This window comes from Leptodactylus fuscus, chromosome 1, assembly GCF_031893055.1.
Source record: "Leptodactylus fuscus isolate aLepFus1 chromosome 1, aLepFus1.hap2, whole genome shotgun sequence".
In the NCBI taxonomy this organism is placed as follows: domain Eukaryota; kingdom Metazoa; phylum Chordata; class Amphibia; order Anura; family Leptodactylidae; genus Leptodactylus; species Leptodactylus fuscus.
The window spans coordinates 173,597,341-173,619,004 of record NC_134265.1 but is presented as its reverse complement, the minus strand read 5'-3'; the positions used below and the strand labels follow the sequence as shown (position 1 = coordinate 173,619,004).

The 21,664-nt window shown below is 44.5% G+C and overlaps 1 protein-coding gene across 2 annotated transcripts in view; it reads left to right on the top strand.

Moving 5' to 3' along the window:
- Positions 1-21,664, top strand: part of DENND4C (DENN domain containing 4C) — a 111,182-nt gene that overhangs the window by 64,782 nt on the left and 24,736 nt on the right. For both annotated transcript variants that reach the window (XM_075279881.1, XM_075279873.1), the window contains one exon: positions 6,048-6,188. In XM_075279881.1, coding sequence (XP_075135982.1) covers positions 6,048-6,188 — 141 coding nt within the window. The remainder of the gene's footprint in view (positions 1-6,047; positions 6,189-21,664) is intronic.

Below are 21,664 nucleotides of genomic sequence, written 5' to 3'. Positions count from 1 at the left end.
CACACACTCTCTCTCTCTCCACCCTGCAGCTCACCTTACATCTCTCAGTACTTTATGACACGCTCCACATCTCCATCTTCGGCCGGCACTAAGACACGCCCCCTAGACACGCCTCCCTAGACACGCCTTGTGAAGCATGGGATTTTTTCAAAAAAACAATCGGACCTTGATTGATGAAAAGAATCCAAGGAGTTTATTTCAGGAAGTCCAGTTTTAACAAAAAAAATAATTCTTCAGAAAATTTCCATAATGCATACAACAAACACCTTGTACCTCAGGCTGCTGTAGTCTCACAAACAATTCATCATGTGAACTTCACCAACACACCCAGCTTTCTGGGAATTGGAATCATTTTATACCTTAGACATTTCCCATAATACTCTGCAGTTTTCCCTATAAAACCCTGGAGTTGCTGCAGACTTGCCTCTTATAAGATCAGGGGAGACACACCCAGTGCAACTCCACTCATGCAGGTAAATATGCAAAAACACTTTATAAATCCATGTTAATGTGAACAGTTCCTTAGTGTTAGTATATGGTTCCCAGATGGTAAGACAAGAAATAGTAGGAAAATAGAGCATTAGGTGGCCAGCCTAATGAGGAAAGAAAGAAATAAGAAGCAGTAATAGAACATTCACACAGAGATATTACCAGATCTGGGGTCTTATGTACCACCACTAAGGTTACAAAGAAGAAATCACATGGAAACATAACACAAAATAGTTTACCTCTTTACATTCCTCCCCCCTTAAGAAGAAGCTTGTCCTTCTTCAGACCGCTTTCACTTCAGCACCATACCTAGACATATGATCGGCATTTTGGTGCTTGGACCCTGACCGATGTTGTATCTCAAATTTAAATGGCTGTAATGCTAGATACCATCTAGTTATTCTGGCATTTTTGTCCTTCATGGTATGAATCCAAGTGAGGGGATGATGATCCGTCACTAAAGTAAACTCTCTTCCTAATAAATAATAGCGTAATGCCTCCAATGCCCACTTTATCGCCAGCCCTTCCTTCTCGATTGTAGAATACTTTTGTTCACGGGGAAAAAGTTTCCTACTTAAATAAAGAATAGGGTGTTCCTCACCATTAATCTCTTGACTCAGGACTGCCCCAAGTCCCACCTCAGATGCATCCGTCTGTACAATAAATGGTTTGTCAAAGTTTGGGCTTTGTAAGACTGGTTCTTTACACAAAATTTCTTTTATTTGTTCAAAAGCTAAATCACATTCTGTTGTCCATATCACGTCCTCTCTACTGTTTTTTTTAGTTAGGTCGGTTAAGGGAGCAACGATAGTAGCAAAGTTTGGAATAAAACGTCTATAATAGCCAACAAGACCTAAAAAGGATCTGACCTCTTTCTTTGTGGCGGGAATAGTCGCAGATTGAATGGCTTGTACTTTGGATATCTCTGGCCTTACTTTACCACTACCCACAATAAACCCAAGGTACTTTGTTTCTTGGAATCCCAAAGCACATTTACGTGGATTAATTGTGAATCCTGCTTTCCCAATTTCAGTTATCACCTTTTCCAAGTGATACAAGTGCTCTTCCCATGATTTGCTAAAGATTACCACATCATCTAAATAAGCAGCACTGTACTCCGTATGATCCTTCAAGAGTAAGTCCATGGCTCTTTGAAACGTGGCTGGAGCACCATGAAGACCAAATGGCATGTTTCTGAACTGATACAAACCATTAGGCATCACAAAAGCAGTTTTTTCTTTTGATTTCTCATCAAGTGGAATTTGCCAGTACCCCTTACATAAATCTAGGGTAGAAATATATTCTGCACACCCCAATCTATCTATGAGCTCATCAATACGCGGCATTGGGTAATTGTCAAAACTAGATATAGCATTAATTTTACGAAAATCTATGCAAAATCTTATTGTCCCATCTTTTTTCCCAATCATCACTACAGGTGATGACCAAGGACTTTTAGAGGGTTCAATAACTCCCAATTTAAGCATTTCTTGAACCTCATTTTCAGCCTTACCCTTTAATTTTTCAGGTATACGATAAGGTCTCTGTCTGATAGGTGGATGATCTCCAGTATTTATTGTATGAGAAACTAACGATACACGGCCAGGCTTACTTCCAAAAATATGTGAACTAGACCCAATAATCTTCCTCAGGTTACAATATTGCTCTTTAGATAACTTTGGATTCAATGTTACCTCTGACCAGTGAGCACAATTTTTCAACAAATCATAAATTTCTTCAGACACATCTTGTGAAGACTCTGCTACAATAGTACACGTAGTGTTATCTTTAGGACCAACCTCTGGTTCAATCCAACGTTTTAATAAATTTACATGGTAAACCTTATTTTTTTGTTTTTTATCTGGGGTTTCAATTTCAAAGTCAACAGGACCTGTTTGTCTAACCACTTTATATGGCCCTTGCCATCTGGCCAACAACTTATTCTCACTGCTGGGAAGTAAGAGAAGAACCTTATCCCCAACTTTAATTGATTTATTTTTGGCATGTTGATCATACCATTTCTTTTGGTAAACTTTTGCCTTGTGGACATTATCATGAGCTACCTTAATCAATTTCATTAATCTTTCTCTCATTTCCAATACATGTTCCACCACATTCTTCTGATGACCATCTTTACCTTCCCATACCTCTTTAATAACATCCAAGAGTCCCCTGGGTCGTCTCCCATATAACAATTCAAAAGGGCTAAACCCTGTAGACTCTTGTGGAACCTCACGATAGGCAAATAACAGAAAGGGCAACCATTTGTCCCACAGTTTTGGATCGTTATGTGCAAATTTCCTAAGCATGTTTTTCAAGGTTTGGTTATACCGTTCAGTCAACCCATCAGTTTGTGGATGATAAGGGGTAGTCCTGAGAGGCTGTATACCAAGAAGCTTATAAACTTCTAACAGAAAGGAAGATGTAAAGTTACTCCCCTGATCAGTAAGGATTTGCTTAGGTAATCCAACCCTGCTAAACACCTTCAAAATTTCCTCTGCCACTCTTTTAGCAGTAACTGTGCGCATAGGTATGGCTTCAGGATACTTGGTACAGTAATCAACAATTGTAAGTATAAAACGGTTACCTTTGGAACTTCTTTCTAGTGGACCGATAATATCCATACCCACAGTATTAAATGGTTCATCAATTATTGGTAAGGGTATAAGCTCTGCTTTGGGAGGAGCTGAAGCAGTGTACTGACATATTGGGCAACTACGACAGTAAGTAGTGATCTCATCATAAACTCCAGGCCAATAGAACCGATAGAGTACTCTGGCCAAAGTTCTTTTATAACCCAAATGTCCAGCAACAGGAATATCATGCGCTAATTTCAAAATTTCTGGTCTAAACTTTTTTGGCACAACTAACTGTTGCACTTGTTCTCCTGTTTTTGGGTGACTACACACTCTATATAAAATATTGTTTTCCACCAGATAATAGGGTGTAACAAGCTGCTTACCACTTTCTGCAACCACTTTACTGTTAGTTAAACCGTGTTCATACAATGCATACAAGTCAATGTCCTGTTTTTGTTCAAATGTAATATCAGTGTCCCACAAGTCAGCATTTTTATACTTGCCATCCAGGGAAACTCTTCTCCTAGAGACATCCTGCTGTCCTGGAACTCTCAGAGGCTTTGATGATGGCGGCTCCATGATGTCCTCATGGAATGGGAAAATGTCCTCCAAAGTCTCACCTCTCTTGTGTGCCTTTGCTTTAGCTCTGGTAGTCACAGCAGACAGCTGGCTTTTCCCCATTAGCAAATCTTTGAATCCGGGTGTGGTTCTTCCAAGGATCACTGGTACTTGTAGTTCTGGAACAACAACTACTGGCATGGTAAAACATTTTTCATCCAACTGCAGGTCAATATTTGATGTGGAGTATTTTTTTGTATCTCCATGAACACAAGTAATTGGCACTTTGGGAGAGTCCATCTTCTGAGTTATTAGGTTCTCCTTTACCAAGCTTAATTTACTGCTAGAATCAAGCAAAGCATCCACGTTCTGTCCATTAACTTGGATTGGCAGCATGAAGTCACTGCTAGCAAAAAACAATACAGACTTTGTGCCTTTAGTGCTTTTCCTGGGGCAAAATTTAGCTATGTGTCCCTTTTCTTGGCAAATATAGCACATTTTTTCACTGGTGACAGTTTTTAATGGACTTCTGGCTTCTTGACTTCTCCCTCCAGAGAAAGTTCTGAATGGTTTGGATGGGCCAGTTGCAGACCTGCTTAAGTCTCTCTTTGCTAGGATAAAGTCCTCTGCTAAAGAAATAGCTTTGTCAGCATTTTTGGGCCGATGTTTTTTAACCCAAGCAAGAACATCAGCTGGAAGAATTTGTAAAAATTGTTCAAGTATGATTGCTTCACTAATCTGCTCAGTCGTCTTGTTGTCTGGTTTCATCCATTTCATGTATAAGTCTTGCAGGCGAGTAAAGACTTCTCTTGGACCATCAGTGTAGCTGTACTTGAGTTCTCTGAACCTCTGTCTATAGGTTTCCTCACTGATGTCATATCGCCTTAGAATAGTCTCTTTAACCAAGTCATAGTTATTTGCATCATTCATGTTCATGTGGCTATATGCCAGTTGGGCTTGTCCAGTAAGATATGGCGCCAGTCTTACCACCCACTGTTCCTTAGGCCACTGACAGGTATGTGCAATTCTTTCAAATGTGGTTAAATATGCTTCAATATCATCTTCTGGAGAAAGTTTGGTCATGCGAGGGTCTTTCCAAGCAACAGGCGGTCTCAGAGTTTGAAACAGCTCCCTCCAGCGTTCATCCTGACGTCGCAATTCCTCGCAATTTCTCCTGGCTTCCTCCATTTGCCTTTTTTCAGCTTGGATCTGCTGCACAGTTAACCATTTCATAAGGTCAGCAATGCTCTCTGGTAAAGTCTTTTCAGAAGGCTCAGCAACACTTGGAGTTAATGGAGCAGCTGTGGCTCCTTGCACTTCTGCATCCTCCTCTAGCAGTGCTCTCTGTCTGACACCTTGACTTTCCATATTCACTAGTTTCCTTGCAACAGTTCGCTTTGCAGACTTAGTTGGCGGCTTTGCATTAATACGCCAGGAACGTGTCCTGTACATAACTCCTTTGTTTCTTTAGGCTTGAGTACTTACAGCAATACTCCAAAAATCATCCCGTTTCTGACACCATATGTGAAGCATGGGATTTTTTCAAAAAAACAATCGGACCTTGATTGATGAAAAGAATCCAAGGAGTTTATTTCAGGAAGTCCAGTTTTAACAAAAAAAATAATTCTTCAGAAAATTTCCATAATGCATACAACAAACACCTTGTACCTCAAGCTGCTGTAGTCTCACAAACAATTCATCATGTGAACTTCACCAACACACCCAGCTTTCTGGGAATTGGAATCATTTTATACCTTAGACATTTCCCATAATACTCTGCAGTTTTCCCTATAAAACCCTGGAGTTGCTGCAGACTTGCCTCTTATAAGATCAGGGGAGACACACCCAGTGCAACTCCACTCATGCAGGTAAATATGCAAAAACACTTTATAAATCCATGTTAATGTGAACAGTTCCTTAGTGTTAGTATATGGTTCCCAGATGGTAAGACAAGAAATAGTAGGAAAATAGAGCATTAGGTGGCCAGCCTAATGAGGAAAGAAAGAAATAAGAAGCAGTAATAGAACATTCACACAGAGATATTACCAGATCTGGGGTCTTATGTACCACCACTAAGGTTACAAAGAAGAAATCACATGGAAACATAACACAAAATAGTTTACCTCTTCACACGCCTCCCTAGACACGCCTCCCTAGACAAAGCTGTGCGGGCCGGACTGAATCAGTCAGAGGGCCGGATATGGCCCGGGGGCCGGACTTTGCCCAGGTCTGCATTAGAAGGAAGTTAGGTTAATTGTACAAAAATGTTCATTTTATTCATGTGAAACCCGGCTATCTGACTGTGTTTATGTTTACTAGGTACCATTCTGGTGCCAGACTCCTTTTAAAAAGGCCGCATAACTCATTTAACTATAGACAGGATTGGTGGTAATGTGACGTACGTTTCTTTTTATTTCATAGGAGTACATTCTGATAGCCAAAGTGAAATACACTTGACAATCACGGAGGTTAGAAGCCCACCAGAATCTCCTCCAAGTGGAAGCAGCATTGTTAAAGTGCCTTCTGGAATATTTGATGTTACTGGGAGGAAGAGCAGTAGTGGTGAGTTGTAATATTCTGGAGCATTGGCAGAAAATTATATAATATTTAATGTTATATTCTTATTATGCACATACTTTTTGGATCCCTTTAACTCTCAAAGAAATGAACTTCCAGGGTGAGCTAATAGAAAATGCTTCAGAGAGACCTTCCAGATGTTACTCACAAGCGTAAATGCACCTAGAGGAGCCTCACAGGGAAGAAGAATCCAGTTTAGTGTGTTACTGAGCTCATTTCAGTTCAAAAAAGGATTTTCATGAAAAAATTGTAATAAAACATTCATTGTATACATCTATTTCCAATTATTTTGAGGTATTGCCTTATTTAACATAGTTACCTACCGTAACTTGTCAGCAAATGCGATGTCCTATGACAAAATAGAGATCATTTTTGGATTCAGCGCACCAAAAACATAAAGATAACGTAGAATAACCAAAACAGCTCTTGAAAATTTTTTTTGCAGACCTGTGTTGTTTGATAAATGTGAAGACAATTTAGCATTTTGTTACAAATCCTGATGTCTAGGAGTTTTTTTCAATATTTTGTTTTCAGCACACCAAAATACATGGAAATTGGATGAAAATAATCAAACAGCTTTTTAGTCGCAGACCTGTGTTATCACATGTTACATAAAAAGATGTGTATCGATATACAATTGAGTAAACACTAGAGATGAGCGAACAGTGTTCTATCGAACTCATGTTCGATCGGATATTAGGCTGTTCGGCATGTTCGAATCGAATCGAACACCGCGTGGTAAAGTGCGCCATTACTCGATTCCCCTCCCACCTTCCCTGGCGCCTTTTTTGCTCCAATAACAGCGCAGGGTAGGTGGGACAGGAACTACGACACCGGTGACGTTGAAAAAAGTAGGCAAAACCCATTGGCTGCCGAAAACATGTGACCTCTAATTTAAAAGAACAGCGCCGCCCAGCTTCGCGTCATTCTGAGCTTGCAATTCACCGAGGACGGAGGTTTCCGTCCAGCTAGCTAGGGCTTAGATTCTGGGTAGGCAGGGACAGGCTAGGATAGGAAGGAGAAGACAACCAACAGCTCTTATAAGAGCTAAATTCCAGGGAGAAGCTTGTCAGTGTAACGTGGCACTGACGGGCTCAATCGCCGCAACCCAGCTTTCCCAGGATCCTGAATGGAACACACTGACAGTGTATTCCCGTATACCCGATATATACCCCCGATACCCGTTCCAACGGTGTGCCCCCCCACCTTCACCCCAGAAATACCCTGCAAGTCCCCTAGCAATAGAATTGGGGCTATATACACCCACTATTTTTGCTACTGCCATATAGTGCCATTGTCTCACTGGGAATTCAAAGAATATATTGGGCTTACATATAACTTCAATTCCAGGGAGAAGCTTGTCAGTGTAACGTGGCACTGACGGGCTCAATCGCCGCAACCCAGCTTTCCCAGGATCCTGAATGGAACACACTGACAGTGTATTCCCGTATACCCCATATATACACCCCAAATCCCCGTTCCAACGGTGTGCCCCCCCACCTTCACCTCAGAAATACCCTGCAAGTCCCCTAGCAATAGAATTGGGGCTATATACACCCACAATTTTTGCTACTGGTATACAGTGCCATTGTCTCACTGGGAATTCAAAGAATATATGGGGGTTATGTGCACCCACAATTTTTAATACTGCTATACAGTGCCATTGTCTGACTGGGAATTCAAAGAATATATGGGGGTTATGTGCACCCACAATTTTTAATACTGGTATATAGTGCCATTGTCTGACTGGGAATTCAAAGAATATATGGGGGTTACGTGCACCCACAATTTTTAATACTGGTATACAGTGCCATTGTCTGACTGGGAATTCAAAGAATATATGGGGGTTACGTGCACCCACAATTTTTAATACTGCTATACAGTTCCTTTGTCTCACTGGGAATTCAAAGAATATATGGGGGTTATGTGCACCCACAATTTTTAATACTGGTATACAGTGCCATTGTCTGACTGGGAATTCAAAGAATATATGGGGGTTACGTGCACCCACAATTTTTAATACTGCTATACAGTTCCTTTGTCTCACTGGGAATTCAAAGAATATATGGGGGTTATGTGCACCCACAATTTTTAATACTGGTATACAGTGCCATTGTCTGACTGGGAATTCAAAGAATATATGGGGGTTACGTGCACCCACAATTTTTAATACTGGTATACAGTGCCATTGTCTGACTGGGAATTCAAAGAATATATGGGGGTTATGTGCACCCACAATTTTTAATACTGGTATATAGTGCCATTGTCTGACTGGGAATTCAAAGAATATATGGGGGTTACGTGCACCCACAATTTTTAATACTGCTATACAGTGCCATTGTCTGACTGGGAATTCAAAGAATATATGGGGGTTATGTGCACCCACAATTTTTAATACTGGTATACAGTGCCATTGTCTGACTGGGAATTCAAAGAATATATGGGGGTTATGTGCACCCACAATTTTTACTACTGGTATACAGTGCCATTGTCTGACTGGGAATTCAAAGAATATATGGGGGTTACGTGCACCCACAATTTTTAATACTGGTATACAGTGCCATTGTCTGACTGGGAATTCAAAGAATATATGGGGGTTATGTGCACCCACAATTTTTAATACTGGTATACAGTGCCATTGTCTGACTGGGAATTCAAAGAATATATGGGGGTTATGTGCACCCACAATTTTTACTACTGGTATACAGTGCCATTGTCTGACTGGGAATTCAAAGAATATATGGGGGTTACGTGCACCCACAATTTTTAATACTGGTATACAGTGCCATTGTCTGACTGGGAATTCAAAGAATATATGGGGGTTATGTGCACCCACAATTTTTAATACTGGTATATAGTGCCATTGTCTGACTGGGAATTCAAAGAATATATGGGGGTTACGTGCACCCACAATTTTTAATACTGCTATACAGTGCCATTGTCTGACTGGGAATTCAAAGAATATATGGGGGTTATGTGCACCCACAATTTTTAATACTGGTATACAGTGCCATTGTCTGACTGGGAATTCAAAGAATATATGGGGGTTACGTGCACCCACAATTTTTAATACTGCTATACAGTTCCTTTGTCTCACTGGGAATTCAAAGAATATATGGGGGTTATGTGCACCCACAATTTTTAATACTGCTATACAGTTCCTTTGTCTCACTGGGAATTCAAAGAATATATGGGGGTTATGTGCACCCACAATTTTTAATACTGGTATACAGTGCCATTGTCTGACTGGGAATTCAAAGAATATATGGGGGTTATGTGCACCCACAATTTTTACTACTGGTATACAGTGCCATTGTCTGACTGGGAATTCAAAGAATATATGGGGGTTACGTGCACCCACAATTTTTAATACTGGTATACAGTGCCATTGTCTGACTGGGAATTCAAAGAATATATGGGGGTTATGTGCACCCACAATTTTTAATACTGGTATATAGTGCCATTGTCTGACTGGGAATTCAAAGAATATATGGGGGTTACGTGCACCCACAATTTTTAATACTGCTATACAGTGCCATTGTCTGACTGGGAATTCAAAGAATATATGGGGGTTATGTGCACCCACAATTTTTAATACTGGTATACAGTGCCATTGTCTGACTGGGAATTCAAAGAATATATGGGGGTTATGTGCACCCACAATTTTTACTACTGGTATACAGTGCCATTGTCTGACTGGAAATTCAAAGAATATATGGGGGTTACGTGCACCCACAATTTTTAATACTGGTATACAGTGCCATTGTCTGACTGGGAATTCAAAGAATATATGGGGGTTATGTGCACCCGCAATTTTTAATACTGGTATACAGTGCCATTGTCTGACTGGGAATTCAAAGAATATATGGGGGTTACGTGCACCCACAATTTTTAATACTGCTATACAGTTCCTTTGTCTCACTGGGAATTCAAAGAATATATGGGGGTTATGTGCACCCACAATTTTTAATACTGGTATACAGTGCCATTGTCTGACTGGGAATTCAAAGAATATATGGGGGTTATGTGCACCCACAATTTTTAATACTGGTATACAGTGCCATTGTCTGACTGGGAATTCAAAGAATATATGGGGGTTATGTGCACCCACAATTTTTACTACTGGTATACAGTGCCATTGTCTGACTGGGAATTCAAAGAATATATGGGGGTTACGTGCACCCACAATTTTTAATACTGGTATACAGTGCCATTGTCTGACTGGGAATTCAAAGAATATATGGGGGTTATGTGCACCCACAATTTTTAATACTGGTATATAGTGCCATTGTCTGACTGGGAATTCAAAGAATATATGGGGGTTACGTGCACCCACAATTTTTAATACTGGTATACAGTGCCATTGTCTGACTGGGAATTCAAAGAATATATGGGGGTTATGTGCACCCACAATTTTTAATACTGGTATACAGTGCCATTGTCTGACTGGGAATTCAAAGAATATATGGGGGTTATGTGCACCCACAATTTTTACTACTGGTATACAGTGCCATTGTCTGACTGGGAATTCAAAGAATATATGGGGGTTACGTGCACCCACAATTTTTAATACTGGTATACAGTGCCATTGTCTGACTGGGAATTCAAAGAATATATGGGGGTTATGTGCACCCACAATTTTTAATACTGGTATACAGTGCCATTGTCTGACTGGGAATTCAAAGAATATATGGGGGTTATGTGCACCCACAATTTTTAATACTGGTATATAGTGCCATTGTCTGACTGGGAATTCAAAGAATATATGGGGGTTACGTGCACCCACAATTTTTAATACTGCTATACAGTTCCTTTGTCTCACTGGGAATTCAAAGAATATATGGGGGTTATGTGCACCCACAATTTTTAATACTGGTATACAGTGCCATTGTCTGACTGGGAATTCAAAGAATATATGGGGGTTATGTGCACCCACAATTTTTACTACTGGTATACAGTGCCATTGTCTGACTGGGAATTCAAAGAATATATGGGGGTTACGTGCACCCACAATTTTTAATACTGGTATACAGTGCCATTGTCTGACTGGGAATTCAAAGAATATATGGGGGTTATGTGCACCCACAATTTTTAATACTGGTATATAGTGCCATTGTCTGACTGGGAATTCAAAGAATATATGGGGGTTACGTGCACCCACAATTTTTAATACTGCTATACAGTGCCATTGTCTGACTGGGAATTCAAAGAATATATGGGGGTTATGTGCACCCACAATTTTTACTACTGGTATACAGTGCCATTGTCTGACTGGGAATTCAAAGAATATATGGGGGTTACGTGCACCCACAATTTTTAATACTGCTATACAGTTCCTTTGTCTCACTGGGAATTCAAAGAATATATGGGGGTTATGTGCACCCACAATTTTTAATACTGGTATACAGTGCCATTGTCTGACTGGGAATTCAAAGAATATATGGGGGTTATGTGCACCCACAATTTTTAATACTGGTATACAGTGCCATTGTCTGACTGGGAATTCAAAGAATATATGGGGGTTATGTGCACCCACAATTTTTACTACTGGTATACAGTGCCATTGTCTGACTGGGAATTCAAAGAATATATGGGGGTTACGTGCACCCACAATTTTTAATACTGGTATACAGTGCCATTGTCTGACTGGGAATTCAAAGAATATATGGGGGTTATGTGCACCCACAATTTTTAATACTGGTATATAGTGCCATTGTCTGACTGGGAATTCAAAGAATATATGGGGGTTACGTGCACCCACAATTTTTAATACTGCTATACAGTGCCATTGTCTGACTGGGAATTCAAAGAATATATGGGGGTTATGTGCACCCACAATTTTTAATACTGGTATACAGTGCCATTGTCTGACTGGGAATTCAAAGAATATATGGGGGTTATGTGCACCCACAATTTTTACTACTGGTATACAGTGCCATTGTCTGACTGGGAATTCAAAGAATATATGGGGGTTACGTGCACCCACAATTTTTAATACTGGTATACAGTGCCATTGTCTGACTGGGAATTCAAAGAATATATGGGGGTTATGTGCACCCACAATTTTTAATACTGGTATACAGTGCCATTGTCTGACTGGGAATTCAAAGAATATATGGGGGTTATGTGCACCCACAATTTTTAATACTGGTATATAGTGCCATTGTCTGACTGGGAATTCAAAGAATATATGGGGGTTACGTGCACCCACAATTTTTAATACTGCTATACAGTTCCTTTGTCTCACTGGGAATTCAAAGAATATATGGGGGTTATGTGCACCCACAATTTTTAATACTGGTATACAGTGCCATTGTCTGACTGGGAATTCAAAGAATATATGGGGGTTATGTGCACCCACAATTTTTACTACTGGTATACAGTGCCATTGTCTGACTGGGAATTCAAAGAATATATGGGGGTTACGTGCACCCACAATTTTTAATACTGGTATACAGTGCCATTGTCTGACTGGGAATTCAAAGAATATATGGGGGTTATGTGCACCCACAATTTTTAATATTGGTATATAGTGCCATTGTCTGACTGGGAATTCAAAGAATATATGGGGGTTACGTGCACCCACAATTTTTAATACTGCTATACAGTGCCATTGTCTGACTGGGAATTCAAAGAATATATGGGGGTTATGTGCACCCACAATTTTTACTACTGGTATACAGTGCCATTGTCTGACTGGGAATTCAAAGAATATATGGGGGTTACGTGCACCCACAATTTTTAATACTGCTATACAGTTCCTTTGTCTCACTGGGAATTCAAAGAATATATGGGGGTTATGTGCACCCACAATTTTTAATACTGGTATACAGTGCCATTGTCTGACTGGGAATTCAAAGAATATATGGGGGTTATGTGCACCCACAATTTTTAATACTGGTATACAGTGCCATTGTCTGACTGGGAATTCAAAGAATATATGGGGTTTATGTGCACCCACAATTTTTACTACTGGTATACAGTGCCATTGTCTGACTGGGAATTCAAAGAATATATGGGGGTTACGTGCACCCACAATTTTTAATACTGGTATACAGTGCCATTGTCTCACTGGGAATTCCACAAATAATTTGGGGATTCATTCACCCTACATCTCAGGCTCTTGCCATATTCACCCAGGTTGTCAGTGCTGCACCAGCTCGTTCCCAGACAGCTCGGCCCGAAAAACGCGTTACCTATATAGAGGATTTGGACAATGAAGACAACATGTTCTAAATCTAATGTCTGCACCTTCTCCAGAATTAAAATAAAGGCAGCGTTTAACTTTCAAATAGCACTGCACAAAGGAAGAGCTTATCAGCTTGTCTCATGACATGCTACTGAAAAGTTTCATTTGTGTATCTTAATGTAAATATAGTTGTATAAGCTTTTTGGGTTTTAGGCACTGCCAAGTTATTTATTACCACCCACTCCCTTATAATGATGATGACGCCAAAGTCACTGTGGGTGTTCAGAGCTCACAGCTTTGGGTGACATTTGTCTTGCTCTCTGTCGGTACCAGCTGTCTTTTTGGATACCGTAAAGTTATGTTGACTTTATTAACAGCTATAGAAGCTTTAGCCAGGTTGTGACGGTGTGTAACCCTAACAACACTAAGTGGGATACACATTAATAGTCAGTCTATGTACGCTAAACGTATCACTGAAGTAATTTTTTTTCCCTCTCCCCTAATATAAGAAAGGAACAGACATTAGACCTAGACCGGGGTTCGAGGCTTGAAAAAATCCAGTATTATTTGTTCTTCATGATGTGAAATATGTGTTGAAAAGCAACCCAAGATGAAGTCAGCCATGTGTGCCAGTGTGTTACTTGGCATGCCTTTGCTGGCCCCAACTGTAAGGGTCACTCTCCATTTCCTCCATTTTCCACTCCCCTTCACACCATTTGTGGTGAAGCAATGGGATGCACTGAAGTGCACCCTCTAGCCTCGTGTGGGATAGGGACATCAGATGCCACTCCAACCCCCTCGTCTTCCTCCGCCAGCCAACGGTGCGAAGATGAGAGGAGTGTGCTCTGAATGTTTTCTGCCTAGCAGAGGCTAGTTCTCACTTACGAAAATGGCCCCACTTTGACCTGTATATCAGGCACAATGGTGTAGGTTTCAAAGAAACATGGCACCAACAAGTTGGAAAACGTGGGCCATGCGTGGACCGTGTTTGAGTCTGGCAAGCTCCAGATCTGCTACCAGGTTCCAGCCATTATCACAGGCGCAAAAATGCCAGGCCCCAGGTGTAGCAGGGAAAAAAAAATGCCATCTCAGCCAGGATGGCATCCCTGACCTCGGAGGCACTGTGCTGTCTGTCCCCCAAGCTGATCAGTTTCAGCACGGCCTACTGACATCTCCCCATGCCAGTGTTACAGTGTTTTCCGCTAGTAGCTGGGGTGGAGGTTGCAGCTTCGTAGGGTTTCAGTCTACTCCTGCCATGGCCTGGGAGAGGAGATAGGCCACCCCAGTTTGCACCCGGGGAACAGACTCCACCACATTCACCCTGCCTGTCATTAAAGATAAGCACTGCAGCATCCCTGACCACAGGCGCTTGTCCATGTGTCGGTGGTCAAGTGGACCTTGCAGCAAAGCGCAGAGCTCTGGGCCCGACTGATGTTATGGGACACATGCAGGCGCAAGGCAGAGACAGCACACCAAGAGAAGTAGTAACGGCTAGGCCCAGCATAGGGAGGTGCCCCAGCTGCCATCTGCTGACGGAAGGCCTGGGTCTCCAGAAGCATAAACAAACACCAACATCTCCAGGGCCAGCAGTTTATCGATGAGGCTGTTACAGGCTTGGGCATGGGGGTGGGTTGTATTGTACTTCTGCCTGCAATGAAAAGCTTGGGAAATGTGGAGTGGCTGGGAAGAGGCGCATGATGGTGCAGGCCCAAAGGGCGCATGAGGGTGAACTCCCCAATGTGTCAGAGATAGGTGTGTAGGTGTCCTTGCATCATATACTTGCACCATATTTGGCTTTGGAAGTTAATTTTGTGCCAAAAAGTGGTTAAGACAGCGATCCCTCAGCTACTCCCGTTACACTGTCTATTGAAGTTACCATCTGTGGAAGTGGACCACCATTTCTAAGATCCCAAAGGAAGCAGGCAAGAGATGTGCAGTTCAGAAAAAAAGATGAGAAAATAAGTTTAGGCTGTAGAGCACAGAGGGATCGGAGAGGACAGAGCTGGTGTCGGCCAGGTATTCCCACAACATGCGCCTATACTTGTCCCTCCTGGTGACACTAGGCCCCTGAGTGGCAGTAATTTGTCCAGGGGGGCCATTAACGTGTTCCAGACCTAGGAATAAGTCTTCCAACAGGGTAGAGTTTTGCATGCCTTTGCTTCTACCCACTGTTTTTGCTGCTTAGCTTCCCTCCACATCTACTCTGCTTTCACCCCTAAACATCACCCCAGTTTATGCCTTTGCTTCTACCCAGGTTTTTTGTTGATTTAGCTTCCCTCTACATCTACACTGCTTTAGCCCCTAGACATCACCCCTGTCCATGTGGGGTCGGTGGCCTCGTCATCCACCAACTCCTCTTCCAATTGCGCACTGCCCCCTTACTGCAAACCGCACATGACCACAGCTTGCCTTGATGGCAACTGTGTCTCATGATCCCCACTTAGGTCCAGACAAGTCGGTGGCGGGTCCAAAACCCCAAAATTGGAAGGAAATGGCAGATGCTGCAGTATTTCTAACACCTGTTCCTGGTGCTCGGGCCTGGTCTGTGTTGTACCCTGCACCCTGCTTAACGCATCTGCCATATCCGAAGTTGTGCTGAGCGCATGCTAATGTTTCGTGTCCAGTGCAATGGATGGGATGGGATTTCACATAAGTCTGCCACCCATGGCCACTCATGGTTGAGCAACTGAGGGAGTTGACTTTGACGAACCCGAGGGTTTTGGAGTTGGAACTACATCAAAGGTCTGTGCTGCTCACACACTCTGCTCAACACATGATATGTTTAGTGCCAGCAGTGTGGAGACGTCGCACAACAGCCGTTGTTCCAGCAGGTACAGGCGTTGTAGGAGTGCATAGAGGCTAGCAGCGGCAACTATACACTTTAAAAACTATCCGCACAAGCGCCACACTTTCACCAGTAGCTCAGGAACATTGGGGTACCTTTTTCAAAAGATTAGCAGCAATGAGTTAAAAACGTGGCCCAGGCATGGAATATGTTGCAGGCTGCCAAGCTACAGAGCCAATCCCAGGTTACGGCCATTATCACACATGACAACATGCCTGGGCCCAGGTGCAGTGGCAAAAACCACATTGCCGTCTCATCGAGGATGGCATGACTCACTTTGTAGGCAGTGTGCTGTCTGGCCCCCAAGCTGATGAGCTTCAGCACGGCCCGCTGACGTCTCCCCACACCAGTGTTGCAGCGTTTCCAGCTCGTAGCTGGGGTCAATTTAACAGCGGAGGAGGGTGGTGTTTCAGCCCTCCTCCCAGGAATGTTGTGTGGGGAGACAAGTCAGGCCACCACATTTTGCGACCTGGTCCACGCCTCAACTACATTCAACCACTGTGCCCAAATTGAAAGGTAGCGTCCCTGTCCGCATGCACTTGTCCATTCGTAACTGGTCACATGGAACTTTAGGGCTAAGCGCTGAATTTAGGGACCGCCTCATGTTTGGGGGAAAGTGCTGGTGTGGACGGCACAGTGCGGTGGCGCAGTAGACACTCTGCCCAAAAAGGGCAGAGTGTCCCCCAGCCGGGATTCCAACATCTCCTGGGCCAGATTTCTTGAGATGAGGCCGTTGAAGCCTTGGGCATGTGGGTGGGTTGCGCTGTACTTTAGCATGAAATGAAAGGCTTGGGAGATGGGGAGTTGCTGGGAAGAGGCGCATGATGGCGCGGGCAAAAGGAGAAATGGCAGGAAAAGGTGAGGATAAGGGTGAACTCCCCAAAGTGTCAGAGGCAGATGTGGAGGTGTCCTGGCTCCTGGTCTGGACTGCAGCGCCAGCCCTGTCAACAGTGGAAGAGGCAGTGGCCGCCAGGCCAAACGACGATTATCCTGCGCTTGCTCTCACCCCAGCCCAGGGCTTGCCTTCCAAATGATGGCACCCGCAAGAGGTGGTGAGATTCCTCTCCGCAGATCTCCAAACCATCTTGGACTTGCAAATTGCACTAAATTTGTCATGTAACTGACATGTATATGATGAGTCTATCCATTGTCTGTTCATTTTGGTGAAAGTCAGCCTGTCAGCTGACAGACAGCTGTGCTTGTCAGTGATGATGTCACCGGCTGCTTGTACCCCCAGTTTTTGCTGCTTAGCTTGCCTCCACATCCACACTGCTTTTGCCCCTACACATCACCCCTATCCATGCCTGTGCCTCTAGCCATAAGTCTGCCACCCATGGAAACTCATGGTGCAGAAAGTGAGGGAGCTGACTCTGAGGAACCCTTGGGTTTTGTAGCTGGTACTCCATCAAAGGTCTCTGCTGCTCACACACCCTGCTGAACATACGGTATCTAGGGTTAGAGCGTGTGGTGACCTCGCACAACAGTAGGTGCTTCAGGCAGATGTAGGCCTTGCTGGAGTGTATTGCGGCTAGCTCCAGGTACTGTAGACTTGGGAAAGTGGGTGTCCAAGTGCCGCACTTTCACCCTTAGCTCAGCTAATTTGGGGTATGTTTTTAAAAATCATTGCACCACTACATTGAACATGTGGGCCAGGCATGGAACGTGTTGGAGGCTGGCAAGCTCCAGAGCCCTCCAACAAGCTAAAAAACCTGGCCCCAGGGGCAGCGGGGATAAACAAATTGCCATCTCATCCAGGATGGCATCCCTGACCTCAGAGGCAGTGTGCTGTCCGTCTCCCAAGCTGATGAGCTTCAGCCCAGCCTGCTGACGTCTCCCCACACCAGTGTTGCAGCGTTTTCAGCTCGTAGCTGGGGTAAATCTAACAGCGGAGGAGGAGGAGGGTGGTGTTTCAGCCCTCCTCCCAGGAATGTTTTGTGGGGAAACAAGTCAGGAAAATTCTTGAAACGGGAGAGTTTTGCATCTTTGCCCTTGCTGCCTATGGACATCCCTTTGCCTCTAGCCACCATTTTCCCTGCTTTGCTTGCCTCCACATCCACACTGCTTTTGCCCCTAGACATCACCCCAGTCCATGCCTTAGCTTGTACCCCCAGTTTTTCCTGCTTAGCTTGCCTCCACATCCACACTGCTTTTGCCCCTAGACATCACCCCAGTCCATGCCTTAGCTTGTACCCCCAGTTTTTCCTGCTTAGCTTGCCTCCACATCCACACTGCTTTTGCCCCTAGACATCACCCCAGTCCATGCCTTAGCTTGTACCCCCAGTTTTTCCTGCTTAGCTTGCCTCCACATCCACACTGCTTTTGCCCCTAGACATCACCCCAGTCCATGCCTTAGCTTGTACCCCCAGTTTTTCCTGCTTAGCTTGCCTCCACATCCACACTGCTTTTGCCCCTAGACATCACCCCAGTCCATGCCTTAGCTTGTACCCCCAGTTTTTCCTGCTTAGCTTGCCTCCACATCCACACTGCTTTTGCCCCTAGACATCACCCCAGTCCATGCCTTAGCTTGTACCCCCAGTTTTTCCTGCTTAGCTTGCCTCCACATCCACACTGCTTTTGCCCCTAGACATCACCCCAGTCCATGCCTTAGCTTGTACCCCCAGTTTTTCCTGCTTAGCTTGCCTCCACATCCACACTGCTTTTGCCCCTAGACATCACCCCAGTCCATGCCTTAGCTTGTATCCCCAGTTTTTCCTGCTTAGCTTGCCTCCACATCCACACTGCTTTTGCCCCTAGACATCACCCCAGTCCATGCCTTAGCTTGTACCCCCAGTTTTTCCTGCTTAGCTTGCCTCCACATCCACACTGCTTTTGCCCCTAGACATCATCCCTATCCATGCCTCTTCCCCTAGCCATAACTCTGCCACCCCTGGAAACTCATGGTGCAGAAACTTTGGTTGCTGACTTTGAGGAACCCTTGGGTTTTGTAGATGGAACTCCATCAAAGGTCTGTGCAGCTCACACACCCTGCTCAAGATATGGTATTGTAGGGTTTCAGCGTGTGTTAATGACGGACAACAGCCTGTGTTTGGACAGATGTAGGCCTTGCTAGAGTGTTTTTAGGCTAGCAGCGACTCCTGTGCACTTGCAAAAGTGGGCGCACAAGCGCCGCATTTTCAACAGTAGCTTCGGTACATTTGGGTATGTTTTTAAAAAACTTTGCACCACTAGGTTAGACGTGGGCCAAACATGGAACGTGTTGGAGGCTGGCAAGCTCCAGAGCCGCTACCAGGTTCCAGCCATTATCACAGGCGTAAAAATGCCAGGCCCCAGGTGTAGCAGGGAAAAAAAAATGCCATCTCAGCCAGGATGGCATCCCTGACCTCGGAGGCACTGTGCTGTCTGTCCCCCAAGCTGATGAGCTTCAGCACCGCCTGCTGACGTCTCCCCACACCAGTGTTTTAGCGTTTGCCGCTAGTAGCTGTGGTGGAGGTTGCAGCGTCGTAGGGTTTCAGTCTACTCCTGCCATGAATTTTGGCCTGGGAGAGGAGATAGGCCACCCCAGTTTGCACCCGAGGAACAGACTCCACCACATTCACCCTGCCTGTCATTAAAGATAAGCACTGCAGCATCCCTGACCACAGGCGCTTGTCCAAGTGTCGGTGGTCAAGTGGACCTTGCAGCAAAGCGCGGAACTAAGGGCCCACCTGATGTTGAGTGACACGTGCTGGTGCAAGGCGGGGACGCCACACCGGGAGAAGTTGAGACGGCTAGGGACGGCATAGTGAGGTGCCACAGTTGCCATCAGGTCCGGGAAGGCGGGAGTTTCAACAAGCCGGAACGCCAACCTCTCCTGGGCCAGCAGTTTAGCGATGTTGGCATTCTAGGCTTGCGTGGGTGGGTGGTTAGCGGTGTATTTCTGCCGGCGCTCCAATGTCTGAGAGATGGTGGGTTGTTGTAAAGAAGCGCCTGATGGTGCCTTTGATGGTGCAGGAGAAGGAGATAAGACAGAAACAGGGGAGGATGAGGGAGAAGTCAACAAAGTGGCGGAGGCAGATGAAGTGATGTCCTGGCTCGTCCTCTGGAGTGCATCGCCAGCACTGTGAGCAGAGGCAGTGGCATGAACGGCGGGCGACGTTTGTCCTGCCGTTGCTGCCTGCCACTGATTCCATTGCTTGGATTCCAAATGACGGTGCATTGAAGTGGTGGACAGGTTGCTCTTCTCAGGGCCCCTACTCGATTTCGAGAGGCAAATTGTGTAGACGACACTATATCTGTCCTCGGCGCATTCCTTGAAAAAACTCTACACCTTCAAGAAACGTGCCCTCGATGGGGGAGTTTTTCTGGGCTGGGTACAAAAGGGAACATCTTCGGACATTCCGGGTCTGGCCTGGCTTCGGCAAAGCAGCTGACCTCTGCCTCTGGACATGTCTCTGCCTCTAGCTACCCTTTTTGGTGCTGCACCTGCCTCAACATCCACACTACTTTCCCAGCTTGACATCTGCCTTGTCCAGGTGGGGTCGGTGTCCTCGTCGTCCACCACCTCCTCTTCCAACTCCTGTCTCGCCTCCTCCTCCTGCACAATGCGCATGTCAACTGGCTGCCCTGACAGCAACTGCGTCTCATCGTCGTCGATGAGGGTGGGTTGCTGGTCATCCGCCACCAAATCGACCGGAGATGGAATGGAGGAGACTCTAGTGTTTGAGCATCTGGACACAGATACTCGTCTGTTAGGTCCGTGGAATCGCGAAATGGAGGGGCAGGTTGCGGTACAGTCAAAGGAAGGGAGAACAGCTCTGGGGAGCAGGGACAGTTGGGGTTATTGTTCTGAGAAGATTGGGAATTTTGGGTGGAAGGAGGACAAGACTGTTGGGTAAGAGGAGGTAGAGGCTGACTGGCTGGTGGACAATGTGCTTTAAGCGTTATCCGACAGCCATTGCAAGACCTGTTCCTGGTTCTCGGGCCTACTAATCTTTGTACCATTCAGCCTAGTTAATGTGGAACTTTTGTGCAAAGCGCAGAACTTAGGGCCCGCCTGATGTTAAGGGACACACGCTGGTACAAGGCTCAACTCACCCTAAGTGCCAAAAACACTGCTGGTGCAAGGCTCTACTCATGCCAAGGGCCTCAATCTCTGCTGGTAGCTCAGCTTAAGGTCATGTAACTTTGTTTGGAAGGGCTCATGTTAAGGGCTAGAAAAGTGAATTTTGGAAGGTCTTACCACATCACACACACACACACACACACACACACACACACACACACACACACACTCAAAATGACAGTTAAGGGTGAGGGCTTTTGGAATTCCCATTGCCTATTCCATTTGTGGTTGTCATGGGGAACGTGATTTAAAGGGGTGGTTGTTACTGTTTGTTGAGCTTAAATTGGGGTTTGTGTCCATCCATTTGGGGAGTAAAGAAGGTTTCCAGGTATTTTCCCACTTTGATAGAGGTTTTTTTGAATGTG